This window comes from Maylandia zebra, linkage group LG22 (genome assembly GCF_041146795.1).
Source record: "Maylandia zebra isolate NMK-2024a linkage group LG22, Mzebra_GT3a, whole genome shotgun sequence".
NCBI lineage: Eukaryota > Metazoa > Chordata > Actinopteri > Cichliformes > Cichlidae > Maylandia > Maylandia zebra.
In genome coordinates, this window is record NC_135187.1 from 23886613 (window position 1) to 23912055 (window position 25443).

Genomic DNA, 25443 nt, shown 5'->3' on the forward strand with positions numbered 1-25443 from the left:
TAGGATTTTCCATTGATTTAAGGTATACTTTTATACATTTCTGTACATTGACAGAAAGGGGAGGTTTCACTGATCTGGTCCATATAAGATCAAAATGGGCTGATGTGGCCCACGATATGAAATTAGTTTGAAATCCCTGCACTTTGAATAAAACCTTCTTGTTCCTGTTTTAAGATTTGTCAGTGAAAGTTTTAATGCACTACAATAATTCAGTGAATTGCATTAGAGGAGATTATGATTTTTTTTATTTACACTTGTAGATTTGCATTAGTGTCCGCTGGCTTGAGACCTGGCAGATGGAGAGAAGGATTGCCAAAAAGTGTTACCAGAAGGCTCCCTGACAGAATGTTGGTGCCTGTGTTCTCAGATGTTTAAGCTCATAGATTATGATCTGTGCTGGTTAGCGTAATGAGTAGTGAGCGCCTTTGTTTTGGGATGGCGATGTCAAAAATAGAGTGTGCTTTGTGCGGGATATCGAAACCTTTGACTAAGGTATTAATCGAAATATTTTGACGGAAAGGCTCATACAGTCAGTTTCTTCAAAACACAAGTGTAGGAGGAAATATTCATAGGCAAGAGAAGACAAAACGCCTGTGTAATGTACTTTTACTTGTAATACTTAACTCTACTGGAAATTCAACTTTCTGGCCTCACCCGAGGAAGTGCTGACCATATGTATCTGGCAGTCTCATAGTCTCTCAGATACCCGACAAAGGTCTAAGGGCCAAAACATTGTTCTTCCAGTAAAGTTTATATGCAAGTAACAGGACAGTGAGTGGGAGTTGTTTCTTTCCTTGCAATGATTATACAGTTATCCAGAGCATTTTAGCTAGAAGACAAAGTTGGCCATAAGTTGGTGAAAATAGAGAAATCTTCAGCAGCTAAAAAATACTGAGCCAAGGGTTAGCAGAGCCCAACATCAAGAAAACAGAAACATGACTACAAAGTAATGCCAATGTTGCCCTGTGCAGTGTTTCCTAAACTCGACTTTGAAAAGTACTTGAAGATACACGAGACTCCTGCCATTTAAAAGTAATCCTTTATTTCATATCATTACGTGTTGCGAAAAGTAACTCATTAGAGTACAACCCCCAATACCTCAAAGTTGGAATGGTGTGTGAAGTGTCAGTAAAAACTGAAAATAAGGATTTGAAAAATCTCATAAACACGTCATTTATTCACAATAAAACACAGAAAACACATCAAATGTTTAAGCTGAGAAAATGTGCCGTTTCAAGAAAAAAATAAGGCCATTCTGAATTTGAGGACAGCTACTACTCAAAGAAGTTGGGGCGGGTCTATGTATCTTTAACAGTCCTGGGTCTTCTTTGCATTTTTGACACATTTTTTCAGTTGGTCAGAGGTGTTTACTTTGAATCTTTTACTACAAAGGTGTGTAAGAGATGCAGCTTAGCATCTTAGCATTGTCTTGCTGAAATATGTATGACATTCCCTGAAAAAGATATTTCCTGGTTGGGGGAATATGTTGCTCTAAAACCTGTATATTCCTTTCAGCATCAATGATGCCTTTCCAGATGTGCAAGCTGCCAACTGCTTAGCCAATTGCACAGTGCACCCTCCATACCGTCAGAGATGCAGGTTTTTGAACTTAGGGCTGGTAACAAGCCAGATCCTCTTTAGTCCTGAGGCCTACTGGATGGGCATAGATGTCCATGTTTTCCAAAACCAATTTAAAATAGGGGTTTTTCTCAGCTTAAAACAGATTCCCACTTTGCCTTAGTCCATTTCAAATGATCTGTGGCCCAGAAAAGATGGCAGTGTTTCTGGGTGATGTTTACATATGGCTTCTTCTTCATATGTTAGAGCCTGAACCTGCATTTGTGGATGGCACAGTGAACTGTGTTCACAGACAAAATTGGGCCTGTTTGTAATACAGAGCCACCTGAGTACCCAAAGATCCTGACCATCTAATTTTGTTTTTCGGCCCTGTGCACAGAGATTTCTACAAATTCTCTGAATCTTTTGATGATATTAAGTAAGTACGTAAGTAAGTAAAGTTTATTTATATAGCACCTTTCAGAGACATATGTCACAAAGTGCTTTACAAGGTAAAAACATAATACAGTCATAAAATACATCATAAAAACCCTGGTCTAATTAAAAGCTTTTTGAAATAAAAATGTATTTAGCTGCTTTTTGAAGGTCTGAGTCCAAACCCCGTAGAAATAGGGGAAGTGCATTCCACAGTCTGGGTGCAACAGCTTGGAAAGATCGGTCCCCTCGGGTTTTAAAACGAGTGTGGGGGACCACTAAAAGGTTTTGGTTTGATGACCTCAGGTTACGAGTGGAGGTATGTGCACGAATCAGATCAGCAATGTAGGGGGGGGGGCTATATTACATACAATTTTATGCGGAGGAGCATTATTCTGAAATCATTCCACAATTTGCTGAAGCAGCTTTCTGCTATTGGTGAACCTCTGTGCATTTTACATGTGAGAAACTCTGCCAATTTCAGTTTCTCAGTTTAAACATGTGATATATTTTCTGTTCTGTTGTGACAAAATGAGGCTTCATGAGCTTTCCAAATCACTGCATCCTATTTAGTATTTACATTTCATATTTCACACTGCTAACACATTTAGCTTCTACATGGTATAGAGCCTAGTGTACATTCTCATTCTCATTACATAGTGAGCTGATAACAGTAGCTTTCCACCACATAACAAGCAACGGGCATGCTAATTTTCATTTAAGTTGCATTTTTAGCTAAAAGCTAGCCATTGCAGTTTTTGAGCTGAACTTTCTCAACTAGCCACATCTACAGAGATGTCCTTAGCCTGCATGTGCATCTTCAAAATGTGAAGTAGCACCTAGCAAACACTTGATATCAAACCTGCACACAATAAAGTGTGAATACTTCCACAATGCAAAAGCTGTCCTCTCTGCCAACATGTTAGCTGACTGACTGACTGACACAGGATTGGACCCATTCCACAAGCACACAGCTGCATGCCAAGTAGTTGGAGGGAGGCAGACACATTGCAGATGCGTCAGGGATTTTCTTTTTTTTCCCTCCCTCAACAAACAAAAGAAACATTTTAACAGTATTTGGTTGCTTATTTGCGAAACGAAGCTAAAAAAAATCCAGCAACTTCAATTAGGGAAATTGCCTTTGCCATTAAAAAAGAAAGTATAGAAATGCCAATGCGGAGCATAGTATACATGCCAAAGCTTTGATTTCAAAGTTTTGGATTTGACAGCAAATCCAGCAAAGTGATGTGAATTAAAGCGATATTCAGTAGTACATTTTGCTCTTACACTTTTCTTTCCAACTTTGAGAAATGTGGAGAACAAACAACAAAAAGCAGGCTGCTGACGGTTTAAGTAGATGTATAAGAGGTCTTGACTAAGCCCACAGTCACAGAAGAGAGCTTGGAAAGAGTGACTCGTCACTGCAGCTGGTCTAGCCAGCCATTGATAGATTTGTAGCTGCTAAGAGTGAGCGAGTGAGTGCGTGAGGGTGGAAAAACAAAAAAGGGAAGAAAAAAAAAGAGAGAAGTGGGAGAATTACACATTGTCTCTGTGCTGTTACAGCCCTCTTCACAGCACAGTCACAGCTTCAGCTTATATGCAAACCTTCTGTTAATATGAAGGCAAGGCTCCCAGAAACACAGGACTGGGGATTTGGCTTTAATTACTCGCTTCTGCTAAAAATGCTTCAGTTATTTATAATGGTAATCCTTATTTTCCTATGCATGTGCCTGTGAGTGTGCACGCGAGTGTTTGTGCGCAGGCGTGTGTGTACCCTCCTGTGATGAGCAGCTGGTCTGCTCACTCCTGTGCTGAGGGAATCAGACATTCCTATTGATCTCCATCTCCCATGGGAGGTGTGTGTGTGTTTGTGTGTGTGTGTACACGTGTGTGTCCACCTCTGCTTCCCTTTGACTGCATACTGTAGAGCAGAATTCGATTTGTTTTTGTGCAACAGTGCCACTGCCAGGGGACAAATTGAACTGCAACGTTCATGTCTTATTCAGGCACACAGCAGGTCCTTCAGTGGATGTTAAACTCATATAATAATAAATCTCTGTTTCTCTGTGTCTGTAGTGTGGGGGGTGTTTACTCCTGAATAGGGAAGAAAATGTAAGGATCTCTGATCTTTACTTTCTCTTTCTTTCTATTTAAAGTGGTATAAAATCAGGCTGGTGGGTAACTGAGCGTTTTTGTGTTTTGCAGGTTGTAAACTTCGGCGGGGTTGCTGGGGTGAAAGGTGAAAAAGGGGACCGGGTGAGTATGAAGGATTACAACAAAGAATACTGACATTCATTTTGGGGGAGGGGGCGTAGTAAGACTAATATCAGAGGTATGAGCAATACGATCGCTTGTGCCTGGACATGTCTGCTTCGGCGCTTTGATATTGCTGTAGTCCAATACGATGTAGGCTGTTGACCAATTACCATCTAGGTGGTACGCATTGTTCGGTGCTCACTGATTCTATTCATCACCCACATCATTGTTCATTGCCATCATTGTTCTTTCTCTACCTCTCTCTATTTTCAGGGTGATGACTGTTCTGGCTCCCATTCAGGTCCAGTAAGTTACTTTTCCATTGTGTGTCACACTCACCCCACGCCACGCTTTGTGGAAAGGCATTGTTTTTTGGGTTGGTCCTTTTAGTTATTTGGCATGCAGTGCAGTGAGCCTGAAATTTTGGCCAATAGTGGTCTGTGATTATACATGCCAACCAAGTGTCTCTAACCTCAGTGCACAGAAGGACCCAAGGGGCAGAAGGGAGAGAAAGGCGAGTCGGTGAGTGCCAATACTGCCAAGGTTACAGCAGCACCTTCCACTGCCCTGCTAACCCCCTAGCTGTTTAGTTTGAGCTTTATTTGAAACCTCATTTTCCAGCATCCTTTTCCCAGTATTAATTATGCAGTGGGAATGATGGTGTGCTTTGTATGTTTATTTACTTGGTGAGTGACTCACCGAATTTGCATGAAAGTATATATGCAGGGCTTGGTTTCTCAAAGGATAGATTTGACTGGTTTAAAGAGTTAGATCAGCTTTAAATTTTATCCTCGATTGCTCTGAAGCAGGTCAGACCCATCAATCCATTTTCTACCGCTTAGTTGGCTTTGTGTCAAGGGGGCAGTATTCTAATCAGAATCGCCCAGACCTCCCTTCTCCACGGCCACTGCCTCCACCTCTCATAGAGATATAGAAAGGCATTACCAAGCCAGCTGAAAGACATAATCTCTCCATCTTGTCCCAGGTCTGCCCTGGGGTTTCCTCCTGGGTGGTCATGCCTGAAATCCAGGCGGCATCCTGGCCAGATGCCTGAACCACCTGGACCGGTTCCTTTCAATGCAGAGGAGAAGTGGCTCTATTTTGAGCAGCCCCCCAGGATCACCCCTCCTCCGAGGTTGAGGCCAGGAACCCCCGTAGGAAACTAATTTCTGACATTTGTCTCTCACTCTTGACATTTGTGGGCTCACTCTTTCGGTCACTAGCCGCAATTCGTGGCCACATGTGAATGAAGAAAGTTAGAGCGTTGCACAAACATAAAGACTGACTTGACCGCCTACCTTTAGGCTAGCAAACCTTAAGACTCAGACTATCAGCAGCACCCAACAGGGCAGAAGAGAATAAAATAAAACCGGGTGTATTTCAGGTTTAAGAAACATAAACACTAGTAACCCTACTTTTACATTTATTCACACATATGTTGCCAGTGCCTTCTCTGCAAATCACATCATGAATTCACGAGATTAGGCAGGAAGTAGACTGTTTCATTCTGATCTGATGTCACATTTTCCACTGATTATCTCTCAAAAAGCACAATTTTTTTTTCTTCTTAGTTCCATCTGTGTTACTTGGTTGGGTGTGATCACTCAGTCAGGACTTTATTTTTTTATGTTGTTGTTGAGAAGTCTTAATTGATCCAATATTTATTACAACACATTCCTGCTTAAGATAGTCAAGGTCTAACGTGTTTTGTGCAGCAGATGAAGAATTTGAATTAGTTTGATCTAATCCATCCACAAAATCCATCTTTGCTTTGTGAAACCAACCCCGGGGTCTCTGTTTCTATATTAAATTTAGATTCTCAGCAATGAGTTGCGTCTGATTAATATGCAGCATGTAAAGCCATTCGGACTGCTGCTCTATAATGTGCTCCTGTTTCTCAAGTTGTTTGTTTGTGTGTGTCCAAATGGGGCATATGGCCCCTGCTGGTAGCCCTTACCGGTTGCCAACTGGTCACTGTGTTGTTTTGCTATGCTCCAGTGGTGTGTGTGGCTGTTTAGAGTTTCTTTAGAGCCAGGTCATTGATCTGGGCCTTGTCTCCATTCACTCTCTCCACAGGCGACCCCTGCCAACTGGGGCGAAGCAGCTGGGTACAAGGTGAAGAGCTTAAGAAACTTTTGGTGATGAATAATAAAGATATGACTTTTTAATGATCATCTAATTAAAGTCTAACCTCTTGCTTTTTCATTCCTCACCCCCCTCTGATTCTCCAGGGAGACAAAGGTCAGAAGGGTGAGAGGGGTCCACAGGGTCTGACAGGCACCCCAGGAAAGGATGTAGGTGTTTTTGTGTTTGTTGGTTTTACTTCTTTTTGCTTTCAAATTAGAGCGTTAGATTCAACCAAAGTACCTTTCAGGCTTGAAATTTAGAGTTTAGCTTTCAATCTACATTTCAATAGCACAAACATGAGTGCACACTCACAAACATACTAATTCATTCACGCACATCCACTTATGCAGCCACTTTTATCAAGCTGGAGCGGATATTCAGTAAACTCATACGGTATTACTATTTAAGCTCAGGCGCCCATTGATATTTATTCCCCCCTCCTCTCTCTCTCCCATTGCGTTAAGTCGGCCTGTTAATGCCTGTTAGATTAGGCTAGAGCAACAAAGCTTGCACAATCAATGCTGCCTCATTGACTGTGCTGTTCGTCTCTCACACAGGCGGGCGTCTATTCAGGAAGACTTAAACCTTTTAATCTTCCCTGTTCAGTGCAGTGATCCTGTAGACGCATGAAAAGTTTTGAGGAACAAATTACGACATGTGTGTGCTCTGAGATATTCCCCTGGTTTCAGCGTCAGGCGCGCACTCACACTCACGTTCACCGGGCTAATTGCTTGTTGTGGCCAGATGGATTTGGTGGAGGATAGATTTTCTTAAGTCTCCCATCCATCTGACATTATGAATATGAATGTGCTGTTGATGTGACTTGAATCAGACAAGGAGAAAATATTACGTATGCACCACTGAAGACGATACATCTTACAGTCTCTACATTTCTCCCGTTTTTTTCTTATTTCTCAGACGAGGAACATCAGACAAATGGGGGAAAACAAGTGTCTTTAACAATTTGTTTGATTATTTGGAGTTGGCACTGATGATGGCAATTCTCCTTTTTTGTCTGTCACCTTTTCCCAGGGTCGAGCGGGATCGGTCTGTGTGGTCGGCCCCAAGGGACAGAAGGTCTGTCTGCATCACGTCTACAATTAACCTGTCACATTCTTGCAGTCCAGTTTGCATTTAATAGATATGTTTTGAAATTGTTTCCCAGGGTGTCCCTGGTATGGTAGGTCCGGAAGGATTGGCAGGAGAGCCGGGAAGGCCGGGACTTCCAGGCCTACCAGGGGTCGGAAAACCAGGTCCTCCAGTGAGTGCGCTTTTTAATTAAAGAACTGGTCACAGAAAGCAGAAGAATGATATACACAATTACTGGACAATGTCCTTGCACTGATTATCTTAATGTCCTCATCCTCATTTTAGAAATGGCTTCTATTTGACCAAAGTGTGTGTTTCTTTGTGGGGGGGTTAGCCACAGCTCTCAAAAATACATGGCAGGATGTGGCAGAATGCTTTCTTTTGATCAGATTGCTCCTGATTAAAGTCTAAAAGCATCTTAGGATGGCATTTTAAAAGATTCATTTCCTTTTTTTCCTTCCCAGGGCCCTCCTGGTGAACCCAGCGGTGCAAAAGGAGAAAAGGTAAACTTACATTTTGACTTATGATTGTTATAATAATGCTCTTAGGCATATTATAATAAAGATGTCCTTTTTGCTTTAATAATATATGAAGCATTCAAGGCCATGGCACTCGAGTGCCTTTGTATCTCGGAAGGTACCACTGCAGCTACTATTACCATTAGCATTAGCATTCACTAACTTGAAAAAGATATGTGCATATATTTGTTAAGAAGATACTTGTTAAGAAGGGAGGAGGATTGTTAGTAAGGAGTTTGAAAAGCTGAGAGTAACTTAAAGTTGTTGAAAAAACTAAACAAATAAGTACTAGTTAGCTAACTAAATAGTTCAAATAGTTAGCTAAAAGTAAGGTATAAATGTTTAACTAAAAAGAACAAATATCAAAAATGTGTGACATATCTACCTAATTAATAAATGAACAGTTGAAACAGTTGAAAGTTAATATACAGATAGTTGAAATGGCGACTTTTTAAGCAAGCGATATAAAAGTTTGCTTAAATTAATGGACAAACAACTGAAATGGTTGAAACCATGATACCTGACTAAGTATCATGGCGTTAAATAGGCTAGTTAGCAGAAAAGTAATTGAAAATGCAATGTTTTTTGCAACGTAATAATGTAAATGCAGTGGTTTTGAGGATACTCAAGGTCCTGTCCCAGTGTAAATGCTTATTGCAAATCCTGCTTGCAAGTTGTTAGTTGATTGTTTGCACATCAAGAACCAGCAAAGGCAAAAAGAAATGTCTTATTACTAAAAAAAAAAAGCTTTCTGTAAAACAGCTGTTGTATTTACAGGGCGATAAAGGAACTTCTGGAGAAGATGGATTCCCTGGAGAACCAGTGAGAGACTTTTTTAAACATCGATTAGTATTCTGTAATGTATGGATGGGCTTCCAGGTTATGGACATGATTTGAACTTTGATCCGATATGTCAGTGTTTGAATGAGATTGTGCTGTTTTCAAAGGGTCCAAGAGGACCACCTGGATATAAAGGAGAGAAGGTATATCTTGTAAACACTATATTTAATCTCTATATGCATTTTGTCTGAGTTCTCTCTCATCATCACATTGTACGTCTAACTTGCGTTAAATCTTCAGGGTGACCCATGCGAAGTGTGTCCAGTGCTGCCTGCAGACATAGGCAACAAAGTGGCTTTGCAAGGGAAACCTGGCCCTAAAGGAGAGCCCGGATTACCAGGGATAGGAGAGAGAGGACCGTCTGTAAGTAGCGCGCTTGACCGGAATGTCATCTGCGCCTGACCGGAATGTTAAGTGTGCCATTTTTTTACGATCTTGCTACATTTCTTTATTATGGAGTTGTAGACACGGTCAGAGTTGTAGCTGACAATTGAACCTTGAGCACACTTTTTTTTTTTTTTTTTGATAACGCATATTTTTTTATTTTTCTTATCATTCAGAGGGAAAGTGTGGCATTTATGTCTACCTTGAGCTTTTATTTGCCCTTGTAATTCTCACAGTATTGCAGCAGCTCAAGGGGAGAAGGCGTGATATGCTGTCAAAAGTTTATCCTCCAAGGCAAAGGGCTTTTTCTTAACGTAATCTTAACTCGTCTCTCTGTTTCTCTAGTGAGTCAGGACTCGGCACCCTGTGCATTGTGTTTCTCTTTCTGTTCATTCCGCATCTTCCCACTTACCCCAGCAGGTGAAATAGAGAATGATTTGTGGTGGGGGAAAAAAGAATATAAATCTCAAGCCTTATGAGATTCACTGTGCAACGATTTCCAATAGTGCCAGTATCCATCTGTCATACCTGGTTAGGGCAGAAGGAGAACGAGGTAGAGCAGCAGAGAGGGAGAGGGGGAGATATGACCTTACTCTCACAAAGTTGAACTAACATTCTTGCTTCTAGATAATTCCTGTTCTTCCCACCTCTTCCCTTTTCTCTGTATTTAACAGGGTCTTCGAGGTGCAGATGGCAAGGAAGGACGGAAGGTATTGAGCCCCCCCCCCCCCCCCCCCCCCCATGCATTTACAGCTTATGGTTCATTCATATTCTGTGGAAGCGTGGCCTATTCATCTGCATTCCTACACATTCAGATATGCTAACATCAGCACTGTAGACGACTCCCTCCTAAAGCAGAAGCAAGCCAACCAGCAGTACAGACGAAAGTCAGCGCGCACACACTTTCAACACTCCTTCACATGGCTATCTAAGTGGGTCGATTCCCAATGCATGTATGTGCAGGACTGACATACTCCCATATCTGCCTAATTGTTATAGCCAGAATGCTTCCAATGCCATGCTGAGACATGACATGACAAAGCAAGCCTGCTTGTCAGGATGCGCTCGGTCTAATATGCCTTCTTGACTGTTGTCTTTTTGTATGTTTTGGCAGGGAGAACCAGGATCTGATGGTACCAAAGGTGAAAAGGTCAGCTCTGTGTCTTTTTTATGTTTGAGGCTAAACAGTTACCTGTTTCCACAAGTCTTGCAGCACCAGAATGTTTCTAACCTTATTAATGTGATTTCTTTTTTTCCATGACTGGCAACTTGTTTGACCGGGTCAAAGAACCAAATGAGTCTGTTCTGATTATTCGTTCAAGGCAGTCTGTGACCCACTCTGAACTTCCCTGCTCCGTCTGTGTGTTTTAGGGAGAGTCGTGTTCTGCGTGCCCCACTCTCGGAGAGTTTTCTAACTCTGTCCCCGGTGTCATGACCCAAACCCAACAGCAAAAAGGCGAGAAGGGAGAAGCTGGAATTGGGCAGAAAGGAGAGAGGGTAAGCTTGTTTACGAGGGATTAATGTGATTCTGGTGATCAATAGGAAGCAAATTGCACACAAAGTTAAAAACAACAACCAAAAAAAGACTTTGGACCTACTAAGGGGAAGCAACTGAGTGGATAATTGGGTTGTTTGACTATACTCCTATTGGTGATTTTGTTACTATATTTGCTCGCATGTGTGTGCATTGATAAGTACCTTAATTAAAATGATATATTGTCCACTTTTTCTCCTACACAGGGGCAGCCGGGAGATGTAGGGCCGGCTGGTCTTAGAGGAGAGCAGGTAAGTCGCACAAAAAGAAACATGAACAGTGTAGGTGACCTCAATAGCAGACAAGGCTTACATAAAGGGAACTCACTCAGTAGGTTTCTGAGTGAAGCTCTTAATAGACTTCATGAGGAAGATAATCACAGCAGTGCACTAATTTTAGTGCCCCAGACTGTTTGCCATTGGGATTTTCCCCAGTGGGAAACTTATTAGTGAAGAGCTTAGGTAGTCAAAAGCCAATTTTTTATTTCTTATTTATTTTTTATTTTTTTAGATGGCTGCCTGTAGGGTCTGTACTATCAAATGTGAATTACCAATTGAAAAGACCCATCCATTTTTATTAATTCTTAAAATTTAGATTGTGATTTTTTTTTTTTTCTTCCACTCCACTGCAGGGTAATCCAGGCAGCAGAGGAGCTGATGGAAAGACCGTAAGTTCAGATTCAGTTCTTTTTAAACATCATTTTTTGGATGACATCCCGATTTACTGAAATCATAAAATGTGCCCACGAGACAGGGAAAACCTGGATCAAGGGGACCAAGTGGCAAGGATGGACAGAAAGGTGAAAAGGTAGGAAAATATGTCAAAAGGTTTTGGATCCCTTTTGATGGCCAAGATTTAAAAACCAGACTTATCTTTTTATTCAATATAATCCAAAGTGAGTGACTGAGCCCATTAACCCATCAGGAAAGTGTTTACAGAGGTTAATACAGAAAGTATAGACTCTTCTGCATTGGCTTAATCTTTCCACCTCAGAAGATTAGAAGATTGTTTTCTCCTGTCTATGTGTACCACTTTGGTGCTTTTCCTAGCTCTCTTAAGTAACACCTTGGTACTCTTTTTAGTTTGTTGAATTAACACGTTTGCACCCTTTCTATCTCGTCACATTAACACGTTTGTACTTTCTCAAGCTCACCAAAGTAACACCCTGGTACTCTTTTTGGCTCACTAACACAACATTACCACACTTTTCATCTTGCTAAATTAAAACCCCAGTACCCCTGCTAGCATGCTAAAATAGCACATGAAATTGACATGAAAACTGTAGCTCTAGTGGTGATAATAACTGCCAAGAATATGAAAATATATACTAAATATAAATATGTACTTCCCACAATCTAATGAGCGAGAACTGTGCCCTAACCTGTGAATGTTTAGCATGAGTTAAATGTAATACATCACAGCTGCAGAAGTTAGCGATTTAGATTAAAAGTAGCATTAGCATATAAACTCCCAATGTTTCCTGGCACAAGATAAGAGTATGGAATCTTCATTCTCTATGTTCACCATCCAAGTTTGTTAATGTCAGCATGCATGCTATTAAAAGAAGAACGACACTATATTCCATGTCTCCTACTGAGACAAAAAACCTTTCAAGTCTACCTTCCAAGCTTTGTATCTCATAAAAAATATCTCAAGTTCTACTTTAACAAGTGGTATTGTTTTCAGCTAGAGGTTCTTCACTCCGAAATCCTCTCCATTTCTTACTACTGAGTGTTTTATATGTTATGTTATTCCAAGGTTTTTAAATTTTTACGTTTATACATTCTAAGGGAGAACAAGGGCAGCCTGGTGTTAGTTCTCCGGGCCAAAAGGGTGAGAAGGTAAGTGCGGATGTATTTGTTGGTTTTGTATCCTTTAATATTTTTATTATGCAAACTCATCTTGTTGACTCCCTTGCTTTCCCTAGGGCGAGTGTGGTGTGTGTGAATCATCAGAGGTTGGCCGGATACCTGCTAATATCAAAATGCCAGTGGGAGCAAAAGGCAGTCAAGGTGAACCAGGCCCTCAGGGGCCACCAGGACCTCCAGGTCTTGGGGCTGAAGGCAAACAGGTGCGTATCCATCACACTGATTCGAAGCATCTTTTTGGAATCCAAAAACAGCTTCACCTTAGATTATTCTAATATGTTCATGTATGGTTGTCTTCTTTTCAGTTAGGAAAAAATTAATGCAAATTAGTGCAGCGTATTTTACTGTATTGCTGCTAAAATAACTGTATCTCAAAGAAACATGTAGATGGAAGTGCTAATGACAGGGTAGCACCTTTTAAGACCTTCTTGGCTTTGCTTGTAGAGAGCACAACGGTATGAAAGAAGGAATAAAATATTTATTTATATAGTGGCAAATCACAACAGCAGTTGCTTCAGGGTGCTTTATATTTTTAAGGTAAAGCCCCGACAGAGAAAACCCAACAATCAGATGACCCCCTTATGAGCAAGAACTTGGTGACAGTGGGACAGAAAAACTCCCTTTTAACAGAACGAAACCTCTATAAATCCTTAAAAAGAAACAATGCCACTTGGCTAAATTAGCATGTAACAGTGACATAGCTTGCAACCAAACCCAAGAACAAACAAAAATGGAAACAGCACTGCACACACCATTACTTCCATAAGTGATCTTCATCAGAATTAGTAACTCAAATCGCATTATGCAAATTCCAAAAAACCAATGCAGCTTCTTTCCGATCCTTGCAGAGTAAAAAGGATTAAGCATTATCTTGATGAGTGAGACTTTTAAGGTACTGAAAGATTGTGCCTCAAGGGTGCGTCAACCCATAATACTTATTGTACAAATCGGCTATACAGCAAATCTCCTCTTACCACAGAAGTGCTACTAAGTATAATAAATCTCTTTTGGCTTGTGTCATCCCCCCAATTACATGCTGTTTGCTTCTGTGGTTAGCTCTGTGTCAACAGTTTTTATTTTATCTGAATGGATAGAGGCTCCCACAGTATTTGCAGATGACTGCACATGTGTTTTGAAAGTGCACGTGCATGTTTGTGTTTCTACCTGTGTGCATGCATTTTTTTTTACATTTTTACATCCTCTTTTTTTTTTTTTTACTTTACAGGGCCCATCAGGGCTGCCTGGTGCCAAAGGAGAAAAGGTAAATTACTCAGTAATGTCTCCTATGGTTTGACCTAGTAAGTTAAGAAATTAAACCCCACATATGAAATCTACAACCATTCTGTGACATTTACCCAGTGCCCACATAACCAAAGCAGTATGCTGACAAAATGAGACTATTTGGAGTTTTTGGTGGCCTTTAGAGGCAGCCAGGCGTTCTCACATAAGCACAGGCCGAGGATGTCTGGAGGAATCCCACGCCGCGTATTAAATATTGTGCTTATTTTAGATCACAGAATCCATGTGCTGGAACATTCGCATCACTTTGCCTATAAAACCGAGAAATAAATCTCCCAATAACAGAGCCAAGCTGCCTTAAATTACCTTGAAAGTCATCCACAGGAATCACTCTGCTTCAACTTCAAAGTGAAGGAAGATAGTTACTGGAATACTGAGATTGATTTTTTTTTCCCACATAAACATAGATCAGACAAAAATACTGGCCTGGTTGATGTTGGGGAGGGAATTCTTAGCTACCCTGTGGAGCTGCCTTGTAAATACTCAAAGGTTTCCAATTAGTGTAAAACTGCATTGTGGGTATTGGTGGCATCCACCATACGTGTACATTTTCTTTCTCATAAGATCGCAAAACCTTTTTAATTAATATCATGCATTATTCACGTCTGTGTTTGCTCACTAGAAATCTTCTTCTCCACTACCTTTGATGATACAATTCATGCTGCAGCCAGCTGTCAATAAGTATCATAGCATGAAACCATCAGAAAGGTTGCATCACTCACAGTCTTTTAGTTGTTCTTGGTGGAAAAAAAAAGAAGCCTGCCTAGAATTCATTTTGAGCATTGTGCACACTAAATACAGGTCACTGCCTCTCCTTTTAACAATGCATTTCAATTTAACCAGGGTGAGCAAGGAGATCGAGGAGAGAATGGATTAGATGGAGCTACTGGAGCCCCAGGACTGCCTGGAGACCATGGTCGGGATGGCCAACGGGGCTTGAAGGGAGAAAAGGTAGTTTAGCATTCCTGGACCTTTACCTTCCATCCTCTGATGCCAGTGCCAGTATAAAATGTGTCAGTCGTGTCTCTGTACCTTAGAGATCTAATTTGTTTTTTTTAAATGGACTTAGATTTGTCTCTCCATCCATTGAGAGCATCTATTGCATCTATTACATATTAGGAAATAGGAGTTAGAATTGATGCTGATTAGCTAAATGGAGACACAGAAGTTGGAATGAAGTTTGATTCGTCCTGAGCTACTTGGATTGTGATTTTGGATTTGCTGATTTGCTTTTATTTTATTATTTTATTTGTTTATTTTTTACAGGGGGATGCGTGTACCAGCTGCCCTTCTGCTGGTGCTGTTGTGGGTGACGGTGTAGCTGTGCCAGGCCCCAAAGGAGAGAAAGGAGACCCCGGCCCCCCAGGAGAAGGAAAGTCTGGCAAAAATGTAAAGGCACTTGTTTATAAGTGGATATACTTTAAGTTCTGTGCTGTGAGAATTGCACATGATGAGCTTGGTTTTTTTTGGGGTTTTTTTGTCATTTCAGGGAAAGCCAGGTTTGCCTGGTGTGCAGGGCCCCGTCGGTCCCAAAGGAATCAAGGTGTGAATTCCCATTTATTATATTATCATGTTTATAAATAAATATGGATGACTGATTCACTGTCAATGTATTTTGTCGTCTATAGGGAGAAGTCGGAGTCCCAGGAATTGGCCTTCCAGGACCACAAGTAAGGCTGACGTCTCCTGAGGGAAAAAAAAAAGAAACCATCTGGATCAAGTTTGATGTTGACATTTGAAACAGCTGTTAGACACAACACTCACGCAGCTCCTAGGTGGATGCTGTTTTAATCTCACTGCACCAAATTCCCCCATGACATCAGCGATTAGAGTTTTACGGTCTCGCAGGTCTGACAGTGGAGTTGTAAATAACCACCATAAAGTAATTTGGGAGTTTCTTCTCTCTCAAATCCTTTGACCTCTCGCGGAATAACAGCTCATTGATTTGTCAGTCTTTGTCCATATCTTTGCTCTTTTCTCCCCAGACTTCGTTAACCTTCAGATTCTTTTTTTTTGTTGTTGTTGTTTGTGTTTCCATCATAGGGTGAAGAGGGACCAAGAGGACTCCCAGGACTTGTAGTAGGCTTCTCCTATTTTTAAAGTGCTTTGTTATTTCTTTACACTGCATACGTAGACTTTAGTCTAATCTCTGCTTTTTGTACAGGGACCTGCTGGTGCCAGAGGATTACCTGGGCCTGCTGGCCCTGCAGGGGAGAAGGTAGCAGAAAAAACAAGTGACTTAAACTCTAAATTGCCTTTGTACAGTTACATGAACCCTCTTTAAACTTATGTGTTGGGTTTTTACTGTTCGCAGGGCTTCAAAGGTGACTCTGGGTTTCCTGGACCACCTGGTCCCCTGGGCGTTGGAGTAACAGGCCCCCCGGTATGACGTAAATATGTCTTTCTGCCTCTCCATATGATGTAATGCTTATATGTTTTCAAACACCCTCTCCTATTTCCTTTTTTGACCCACAGGGTAGAGATGGAGCCCGCGGCTCCACGGGACTGCCGGGAGCTGATGGAAGACCTGTGAGTTGTTCATTTAAAGTCTGTTTCAATCACATGTTTTTCACATGTTTTTGTTACTTATGAATCTGCAATTCAGAGAGTTGTCAGAGAAATTCAAGTGGCAAACTCGAGTTGTCGCCCGTGCGTTAGCGTCTTTTCAGACTTTTGATTTTCTTTGAGCTTCTTTGGGAATTGTCCTTGATTTAGGCATCATTTGTAACCAAGGATGTCTGCCTCGATCCATAACAGAGGCGATGTCTGCTCCCATCTCATCCTCCGTCCCCTGATCTGCTCTCAGCTCACTGCCCCGTGAGCTTTCTTCTGAAACAACAAAGCAAGAGTAACTAAGTGTTTGTCTTTGTGTGTGCGTGTGTGTGTGTGTCTGTTCGTGTGTGTGTGTGTCTGTGTGTGTGTGTTTGCTCTGTCTCCTACTCTTGCAGGGGCTTGATGGAGCTAAAGGGGACAAGGTAAGTCTACCGTTTTGCTTGGATGAAGGAAACTGGAGGGGTTTTAATATAAAGAGGGTGGAACAGATGGTAATCACAAGAGATGGCTCAACACCCCACTACCACACCAGCCTTGCCCAATCCCTTGTCTCACACACACACACACACACATACACACACACACACACACATGTACGTGCACGCACCGGCCTCAGGGCACATATAGAGTAGCAGTGGAGGTGACAAGTGTACTGTTGCTGGCAGACAAGAGGAGTTTTGGGGGCCTTAAGAGAGAGCGTGTGCGAGACTATTAATTACTGAATTCATCAGAGCCACTGGTCCAGACTGTCACCGAGCGGGTGGGAGAGATGAAGACGTGGCAGAGGCAGAGTTTAAGGGTCGGGAGGGGTATACGATGTGGGGGCAGAGTTGTTTGTGAGGGCTGAGGTGAAAAGAAGAATAAAGTTAAGAAAGAATAAGAAGTTGGAAAAAAAATCCGAAAACAGAAAAAATGTGCAAGTGGTAACTTAGCCTTTATTCTGTGGATTTATTAAGACTCTGTGGCTCATGCATACTCTGAAAAAAATGATTTTGGTTGGACTATAGTGAGAACAGATGCATATGAAGAGATATTATGTGGTTTCCTCTTATGTTAGCTGTATTTGTGTAATTGTACAATTGCATGTTCATTGTATATATGCAAAAGTTAAAGCTTTTTGGGCAGTTTTGTGTATTGCTGCACTTCATATTCCTGACACAGTATGAATAATAAAAAAAAAAACAGCAACTTTAAATCCCTGCCAGTTACAAGTGTCTTTGTAACACATCAAGATTTAACAAAACGGAACAAAAGTGCCACGAAAGCTGAAAGAGTTCTGGCTTTCTTCCTGTAACAAGAGCAGTTTTAATCTTGAATGAGGGCTCGTTTTTGCAGCCTGTGCTTAAAATCGTGCCCAGTTTCACTTTACTGTTTGATTCTTTTTTTAAAGATCTGCTTTTTGGGGTCTTTTTTATGTATATTTCAGGGTGAACCTGGAGAGTGCGGCTGCCTAATGCCGCACACGGGCGTAGGCGGACCTGTAAGTACACCCATGCTGGAATCGCTACACGTGGACAGGCAAATTCATCTAAAGTAGAGAGAGCATTGCTGCTCAGTGTATGTTTTAAGAGCACAGGTCGGATGATTTGGTGCGAGTCCAAAGGTAACATGTTGAGAAAAAAGAAACTGCTGAGTTTTTTTTTAAATTTATTTTTCTCTCTTTTTTTTTTGCTCTTCCACAGTTTTCTGTAGTTTGACATTTGTTGTGTAATTCTTAACATCACACTGTGTGCTTTCTGTATATCCTGCGAGCAAAGGTGCATCTCTGATTTTGACTATTCTTGCCTTGCAGGGAGCTCCAGGAACTCCAATAAACACGTGGCAGCCCGGGCCTCAGGTCTGATCTGTCAGCCGAGCCGTCCTGTATGACAGCTTAGGCTTTGTGTGAACGCTGTGTGTCTGTTGTTACCTTGCAAACTTTGTTTGGAAAATCGCAGCGCTCGTCTCCTTTTTTGGGGGGTTTCACTGTCAGACTATAATGTAATAATTTGTGGTCCTCCCTTCATATGTTGCAGGGTCCCCCAGGACCTCCTGGCCCACCTGGACCCCCTGGGCCTCAGGGAGTTATTGGAAGCCAAGGACCTCAGGTATAAGCGAGAGTGCAAGTAGGATGGTCAGGGGGGAGGGGTTATGTCTTTGCTTCAATTCAGAAGCTGCTTCATTATGCTGAATTGAAAAAAAGAAGCTACTTATGTAGGCTTTGAGCTTGGGCAATTTGGGTTCATAAATAAGGCTTTAACGTGCTTTGCATTTTCATGGGTGAATTAAATCCATATTATGCATGTAGGAAATGAACTGTCATTATATAAAGTATGTGTGCAGTAGCTTGGACACAAGCAGGTTAAGGATCAAATCAAGTTTAAACTTCAAAAACGCACTAACCCATCTGGTGCTTCGAGCTTTAACCCATGTGGGAAGCAACTGAGCAAGCTTTCTGAATGTCAGTCAAGACATGAACAGTTATTTGAAGGTCTGGCTTTAAATACACCAAATTATGTAAAGCTTACTCAAAGTATGAATTTGGCTCATTTGAGAAGTTTTTTCTTTTTTTTTCATTTAAACAGACCTTCAAATAAAGTGATGCTCTGATCTGTGCTGCAAGAGTCAAAGGCGTAAGAAACTCTAGAAGTGACTGGGTTGGAGATATCATGTCTTTGAAAAGAGTGCATTTGTTTTTTGTTTTTTTAAATTCAGTAGTGTTCCGAGATTTTTTTTTTCCAAGTTTCATAAGACATGGCCGGAGAGGGAAGAGGTTTCGTCATTTTGGCACTGCCCCTTTGACTCTGCCTTTACCATTGGTGCCGATGGGAGTGGCTAGCCCTCGATTGGCAACAAACTAGTTCAACCTCAGTTCCTTCTTTCAGGGTATCCCTGGAAACGACGGGCTACCGGGGAAACCGGGTTTGCCTGGAAACATCGTAAGTAATAATAGAGAAAAAGGAGGAGAGGCGGCTCTTATCTGCTGATTTGAGATCTGGGGCCTTGTGTATAAATGATGCAAAAGCACGAAATAAATACATATGGCAGGAAGTGGAATTATATATAAGATATTCCCAAGAAGGGAAGACTCATGAGTTTATTTTCTAAACATTTAGTTTTTCACAAACTTTATTACATCATGATTAAAGTGGTTTATATACTCTGCCCCAAAATGTGCTGTGTTTACTTTTGTTAAATTCTGTATTTGAAGCACAAATCCTGCTTTTCTGCTTTTAATTTGAAACCGCTGATGCGAGAGGAAGGAAGTTTGTTTTTTTGTTGGACAAAATTAAAAGGTGGCATGTAGGTATCTGGCTCGTACAGTACAAAGTGGAGAAAATAATTATTTGAGCACTTGCTGAATTCACAAGTAAATGGACTGATGCTTATATAGCGCTTTTCTACTCTCTCGGAGTACTCGAGGCGCTCTATACAACATGCCACATTCACCCATTCTCACAAGCACTTTATCTATACTTAGTGTTATCTAACTACATTCACACTCTGATGGAGAGCAACTTGGGGTTAGTATCTTGCCCAAGGATACTTGACATGCAAACTGGAGGAGCCAAGGATTGAACCATCAACCTTCCGATCAGTAGGTGACCTGCTCTACCTCCTGAGCTACAGCCACCCCTAAAGAAGTTGCTCACTTACAAAGGAATTATAATTTTGTAATTTTTTGCTAGTTTCATTTTACTGGAGAGACGGAATATAAACGGAAAATCCATAAAAACACATTAAATAAAAGTTATACATTGATTTGCATGTCACTGAATGAAATAAGTATTCGATCCCCAAGGAAGACCAAAGACATTTCTTGTAGTTGGTCACCAGGTGTTTTTTGGTCCACTCCTCTTTATGGAGACCCTCAAAATCCTTAAAGTTTCTTGGCTGCTGTTTGGTAACTTGAAGCTTCAGCTCCCTCCACAGAATTTCTCTAGCACTGAGGTCTGGAGACTGTCTAGGCTTCCATGACCTTAACCTGCTTCTTCTTTAGCCACTTCTTTGTTGCTTCTGTGGTTTGTTTTGGGTCATTGTGATGGTAGAAGACCCATCTTCAGTGTTCTGCTTGAGGGAAGACTTGTGCTTGTGCTTCAAGATTTCAGTCCATTACAGCAAAGTGTGTTACTAAACGGTGTTCTTGGTCACTGTGGTCCCATCTGGATTCAGATTACTAATATGCTCCTCCCGTGTAGTTTTGGAATGATCCACCACCTTTCTCATGACCATCCACACCCCAAGGAGCTCTAGACCCAGGGCTATTGACAGTTATTTTATATTTCTTCTATTTATGAAGAATTGTAAATGAAACAGGTGACATTGATTTTATGGACAGGTGTATTATTTATTTATTTATTTATTTATTTATTTATTAACCTTTATTTAACCAGGAAGATCCCATTGAGATTAAAAACCTCTTTTTCAAGGGAGACCTGGCCAAGATAGGCAGCAGCAGATGTCTCACAGTTACAGAACTTACTCAAACACAGGCAGCAACAACACACATGCAACAATAAGTGAAAGAATACAAATAAAATAAAAAATAAAATTCAAATAAAAATAAAAAAGTCAGTTAAAATGACAATCAATCTAATTGAAACAGTTACATGTTATGGACTGGGCTCAAGGATTCGTAGTTTAGATTTAAAAGCACTTAATGAAATGAATTCAGTCATTTTCCATTCCTTCTGCAGTTTGTTCCAGGCCAAGGGTGCTAAATGGACAAAAGCTCTTTTACCAAGTTCAGTTCGGGCAAATGGAACAGAAAGCAACAAGTAGCCATGCGGATGAAGAGAATACCGACCAGCATGTTTCATTACAAGCAGGGAACATAGATAAGAAGGCAGCAACCCAAGTATCGCCTTATATATAAAACTGTATAAATGAGAGTTCCTCCGACTTACCAAAGCAGGCCGTCCTACCTGAGAGTATAACTCACAGTGGTGAGTCTGAAATTTACAGTTAGTGATGAACCTCAGAGAAGCATGATACACAGAATCAACCATTCGAAGACATTGAGCAGAAGCATTCATATATAGAATATCACCATAATCCAGCACAGGCAAGAATGTTGCAGCAACAAGCCGCTTCTTTGTATTAAAAGAGAAACACAACTTATTTTGAAAATAAAATCTCAGTTTTAACTTCAGGTTTTTCACAAGATTCTCTACATGTGGTTTGAAGGTAAACGAGTCATCAATTAAGATTCCCAGATATTTATAGGTGTGAACCAACTCTATTTTATTACCTTCAAGAGTGGTTACTGATGGGATTGTTTGGGCTCGTCTCCTTGATTTAGAAAACAACATGAGCTTTGTTTTGTCTGCGTTGAGAACAAGTTTAAGCTGAAGTGTGTACTTTATAAATATAATATGCTGAAAGCTGGAGTCTCTGTAACTGATTGGCTGATTGATTGATTGATTGTAATCTACAATCGATCTGTGGGAGCCAGAATTGTGACTGGGTTGTTGGGGATCAAATACTTATTTCATTTTCTGGATTTTTGGTTTATATTCCGTCTGTCTCCATGAAAATGAAACTACCACAAGAATAAGAGACTGTTCATTTCTTTGTAAGCGAGCAAATATAAATGCAGCAGGGGATGAAATAATTATTTCCCCCACTGTGTATGCCTGCATGCTTCAAGATGACTGACTGAGTGCTAGGCTGTTCCTTTTCTAGCCTCAGGTGTGTTTGAAAATCTCTGAAGGTAATTTCTTTTCTCATGACAGTAAGTGCAAGGACAAAGACAAAGTGGTGAAATAAGGTGTTGCGAACTAATCTGTGCTTTCTGATTCTTCTGCATATGCTGTCAGTATTGCTTTCTTTCAAGTCTGTTTATAACTTAATTTAATTTTAGGAACATCGATGATGATCTCCAGCCAGCTCTCAAGGGCAACTTAACCTTCAATGCAGTATTTCAACAAGTAGTTCAGTGAAGAAAACAAATTTCCTACTTTTTAAAAAAAAAGATCTTATAGAAACTGCAGACAAGTGTTGAGTACGAGCACATAAAGCACCGTCTGTGCGTACACGCAGTCACAGTCTGCTTGGAAATCGGGGAGGGAAGAGTTGTAGCATAAGCCTCCAGTGGAAAAGTTTGAACTCTGTCCTCCACGCGCTCACCTTTGCACAACACATTTGTCCAAATTTGCAATTTGGCACATGCCTTTGCAGCGTGGCAGAAGTAAACATTATTCCTATAACTGACGTAAAATTATACATGCAAAAATTATAGAGAACTTTCTTTTGAGCGAGCCTGTTAATGCACGAGGCCTCGTTTTAGCTCAAATAATCACCAATAGCGTGCGGCATAAAATAGCCTTCACAGCTATTAGCTCCAGTTTGAACAATGTCAAATGGGTTTGTAATGACTTTGAAACCAGGCCAGGTGCTATTGACAGACTCACTCAGTGGAAAGGGTCCCACTGCTTTGATAGGGTGCTGACCGCCTTTCACAGTAGATGCGATGGGTGTGTGTAATGAGCAGTTGTGTTTCAGGATTTATAATAACTGGAGATTGTCACTCTGTTGTGGCATTTGTTTATCTCTCTGAGTTTGAAGTTTTTCTCTTTTGGACTTGATTTAATAGAAAGAAAAAAATGAGTTTTTGTTCTCTCTCTCGGTGTCTCTTTTTTAATATTGCATCCCGGCTTCATCCCGGCTTTCTTCCACAGTCCAAAAACAAGCATGTTCTAAAGTGACCTGTCCAGGGCGTACCCCCATCTCTTGCCCAGCAAAAAGCTCTCCAAGGCTCCAACCCCCCCATTGGAGTTTATAGAATGCAATGATTGAGCTCACGTACTGTGATAGGAACAAAAATTTAGTTCTCAGCTTGGATGTGTCTCTCGCTTGAAATGCCTTCAGTTCTGGAGCCTCGGTAATTTGTTTTGTTGTGACATTTTGCGGAATGAGATAGTCATACACAGACATATTGCTTGCAAAGGTTGTGACAGTTTGTACCAGGTTTCTGCAGCTTTGGGTGATAAAGCAGCCCTCGGTGATAAAGTGAAGTGTACCCCATCAAGTGTGGAATTTCAACAACTCTGTGAAATCGTATTTGTTCAGCAAAATAGCAAGACAAATACTAGAAAATGACAGTGACAACAAGACTATGTTTGGTCGGCTAGCAGACACAGTTGCCACCGGAAAGTTTGTGTCTTAAGCTAAACCTTTACCGCAGCAAAATGTTGACTTGCCTAACTGCGATCTGCCAGCTTAGACATTTTTAGTAAATGTTTGCAACTTTCTTACTTTGACAAACCAATTTTTTTTTTTTGTATGAGAATGACCCTCCTATGTGGGTCTGTTTTTTCTGGCAGAATTAAAATGCGATACTCAACTGGTACCAGGCTACTGCGTTCAATTTCTAGTACAAGTCTGTACAATAAACATCTAAACAATAGACAGTCATTGTACAGACTGTCTATACGATAAATGTTACTATACCTTACCAAAGGGATTTTGCATTGTACTCTTGCATTATTAAGAAATAATGGTATTATGACATTATTTAATTGTTAAAGTAACTTGGCTTAGTTACAACATTGTCCTTGAACTGTGCTTGGAGAACATAAAGTATTTTTGTTTTCTCTCAAATAAGCCAGAGCAGAGTCGGTGGCTGTAATGTGAGTGGTCATTTTTAAGTTTAATGTTTAAAATCACATTCATGGAATTTCCATCTCCATGCCTATTCTGCAGCCTTACATCGGACCAAACCAACTGCCTCGAGACTCCCCGGGAAGTCAGGATGTAAGTTTATCATTAAAACTTTCATGCAATGGGAATGGCACGGCGTGTTTGGGTATACACATGTGTGCTTGTTTCATTGTGTGTGACACAGGATGACTGCGAAGGGGGATGTTCCCAAGGGTTGCCAGGGGTGCCGGGGATGGTTGGTGCCAAGGGAGAAAAGGGAGACCAGGGCAGGCCTGGCGTAACTCCCTTGGACAGCTGTGACTTGGTGAGGCTCGCATGTACTCTGTGATTCTCCAGATTCAGAATCATAGGAAATAATAGACCAGCTGCAATATGTTTGCTAAATGCAAAATGGCAATGGCGTTTTGCATTAAATTCTACTGTGCATGGCTTAATGTGGTTGGCTCTCAGTGTGACAGTAAGGCATTGGTCTGATAAGCTGTCGCCCTGTCTGCTTGCAGTGTTTGGAGAGACTGCAGACGGAGCAGGCAACACAACCAAGGGTTAGTTGAAGTCAGTGCCTGTGTGTTTACAATGACAGAGACTTGCGTGCTCACTTCCTGGTATTTTATTTCTTCATCTCACAGGGCGATCAGCCTTGTGTGGGAACACCTGGAATCCCAGGAATGCCTGGATCACCGGGAACAAAAGGAGATCCAGTGAGTCAGAGTGTCTTCATGTGCATAATATCATTTTCTTATGTTTTTGTTGTAGTATGTATATGCAAATTACTTTACAGAGATCTTTATTCTTCATGTTTACTTCAGGGTCCATCCGGAGAAAGAGGCCAAGCGGGAATGCCCGGAAACATGGTAAGAGTTTTAGCTACATTTCAGCTTTAGTTCAGCTTCATCAGAAGTTGATTTGCAGCAGGGTGAACCTACTGTGTTCTGGCTGGTTTTCTTTAATAAAAATCATAACACTAGGAAGCTGTAACAGTGGGCTCTTACTCTGGAATCTTAATCTTTCATATGTATGAGCCTGCATCTCCCATTTTAAGATACTAAGAAAAAGTTTTCCACTACTTTGATGACATCTTTCTCCAACTTACCACTCTGAAAAATCTGTTATCAACAGAAAAATGTTCAAAAACTATAAAGTGCATTTTAATCACTGCCTTACATTAGTTTGCTGGTACTTCTGTGAGTGGGGAAAAAAATCTTTTTTTTCCCCTTTTTTCTTGTTATGATTATTGTAGGACAGCACCGTTGGGTTTTTGTCTCAAAGCTTGCAATTGAAGTGACTTGGTGGAGGTTTATTCCTTCCACTTTCCATGAAATCACAGAGCCCCCTGCTGGCCCCA

The 25443-nt window shown here is 41.0% G+C and overlaps 1 protein-coding gene across 3 annotated transcripts in view; it reads left to right on the forward strand.

The window, feature by feature from the left end:
• Positions 1–25443, forward strand: part of col16a1 (collagen, type XVI, alpha 1) — a 78770-nt gene that overhangs the window by 38263 nt on the left and 15064 nt on the right. The window contains exons 10-48 of one of the 3 annotated variants that reach the window (XM_012918235.5): positions 4069–4104; positions 4198–4248; positions 4522–4554; positions 4726–4770; positions 6325–6363; positions 6480–6542; positions 7408–7452; positions 7541–7636; positions 7929–7967; positions 8760–8804; positions 8930–8965; positions 9063–9185; positions 9881–9916; positions 10321–10356; positions 10578–10703; positions 10947–10991; positions 11372–11407; positions 11494–11547; positions 12531–12581; positions 12668–12811; positions 13834–13869; positions 14751–14858; positions 15174–15296; positions 15397–15450; positions 15536–15577; positions 15951–15986; positions 16072–16125; positions 16222–16290; positions 16383–16436; positions 16856–16882; positions 17887–17940; positions 18253–18297; positions 18476–18547; positions 19325–19378; positions 24144–24194; positions 24286–24405; positions 24602–24643; positions 24728–24799; positions 24908–24952. In XM_012918235.5, the coding sequence (XP_012773689.1) occupies positions 4069–4104; positions 4198–4248; positions 4522–4554; positions 4726–4770; positions 6325–6363; positions 6480–6542; positions 7408–7452; positions 7541–7636; positions 7929–7967; positions 8760–8804; positions 8930–8965; positions 9063–9185; positions 9881–9916; positions 10321–10356; positions 10578–10703; positions 10947–10991; positions 11372–11407; positions 11494–11547; positions 12531–12581; positions 12668–12811; positions 13834–13869; positions 14751–14858; positions 15174–15296; positions 15397–15450; positions 15536–15577; positions 15951–15986; positions 16072–16125; positions 16222–16290; positions 16383–16436; positions 16856–16882; positions 17887–17940; positions 18253–18297; positions 18476–18547; positions 19325–19378; positions 24144–24194; positions 24286–24405; positions 24602–24643; positions 24728–24799; positions 24908–24952 (2337 nt within the window). The remainder of the gene's footprint in view (positions 1–4068; positions 4105–4197; positions 4249–4521; positions 4555–4725; positions 4771–6324; positions 6364–6479; positions 6543–7407; positions 7453–7540; positions 7637–7928; positions 7968–8759; positions 8805–8929; positions 8966–9062; positions 9186–9880; positions 9917–10320; positions 10357–10577; positions 10704–10946; positions 10992–11371; positions 11408–11493; positions 11548–12530; positions 12582–12667; positions 12812–13833; positions 13870–14750; positions 14859–15173; positions 15297–15396; positions 15451–15535; positions 15578–15950; positions 15987–16071; positions 16126–16221; positions 16291–16382; positions 16437–16855; positions 16883–17886; positions 17941–18252; positions 18298–18475; positions 18548–19324; positions 19379–24143; positions 24195–24285; positions 24406–24601; positions 24644–24727; positions 24800–24907; positions 24953–25443) is intronic. The other 2 variants (XM_012918236.5, XM_004547810.6) reach the window with 2 other exon arrangements.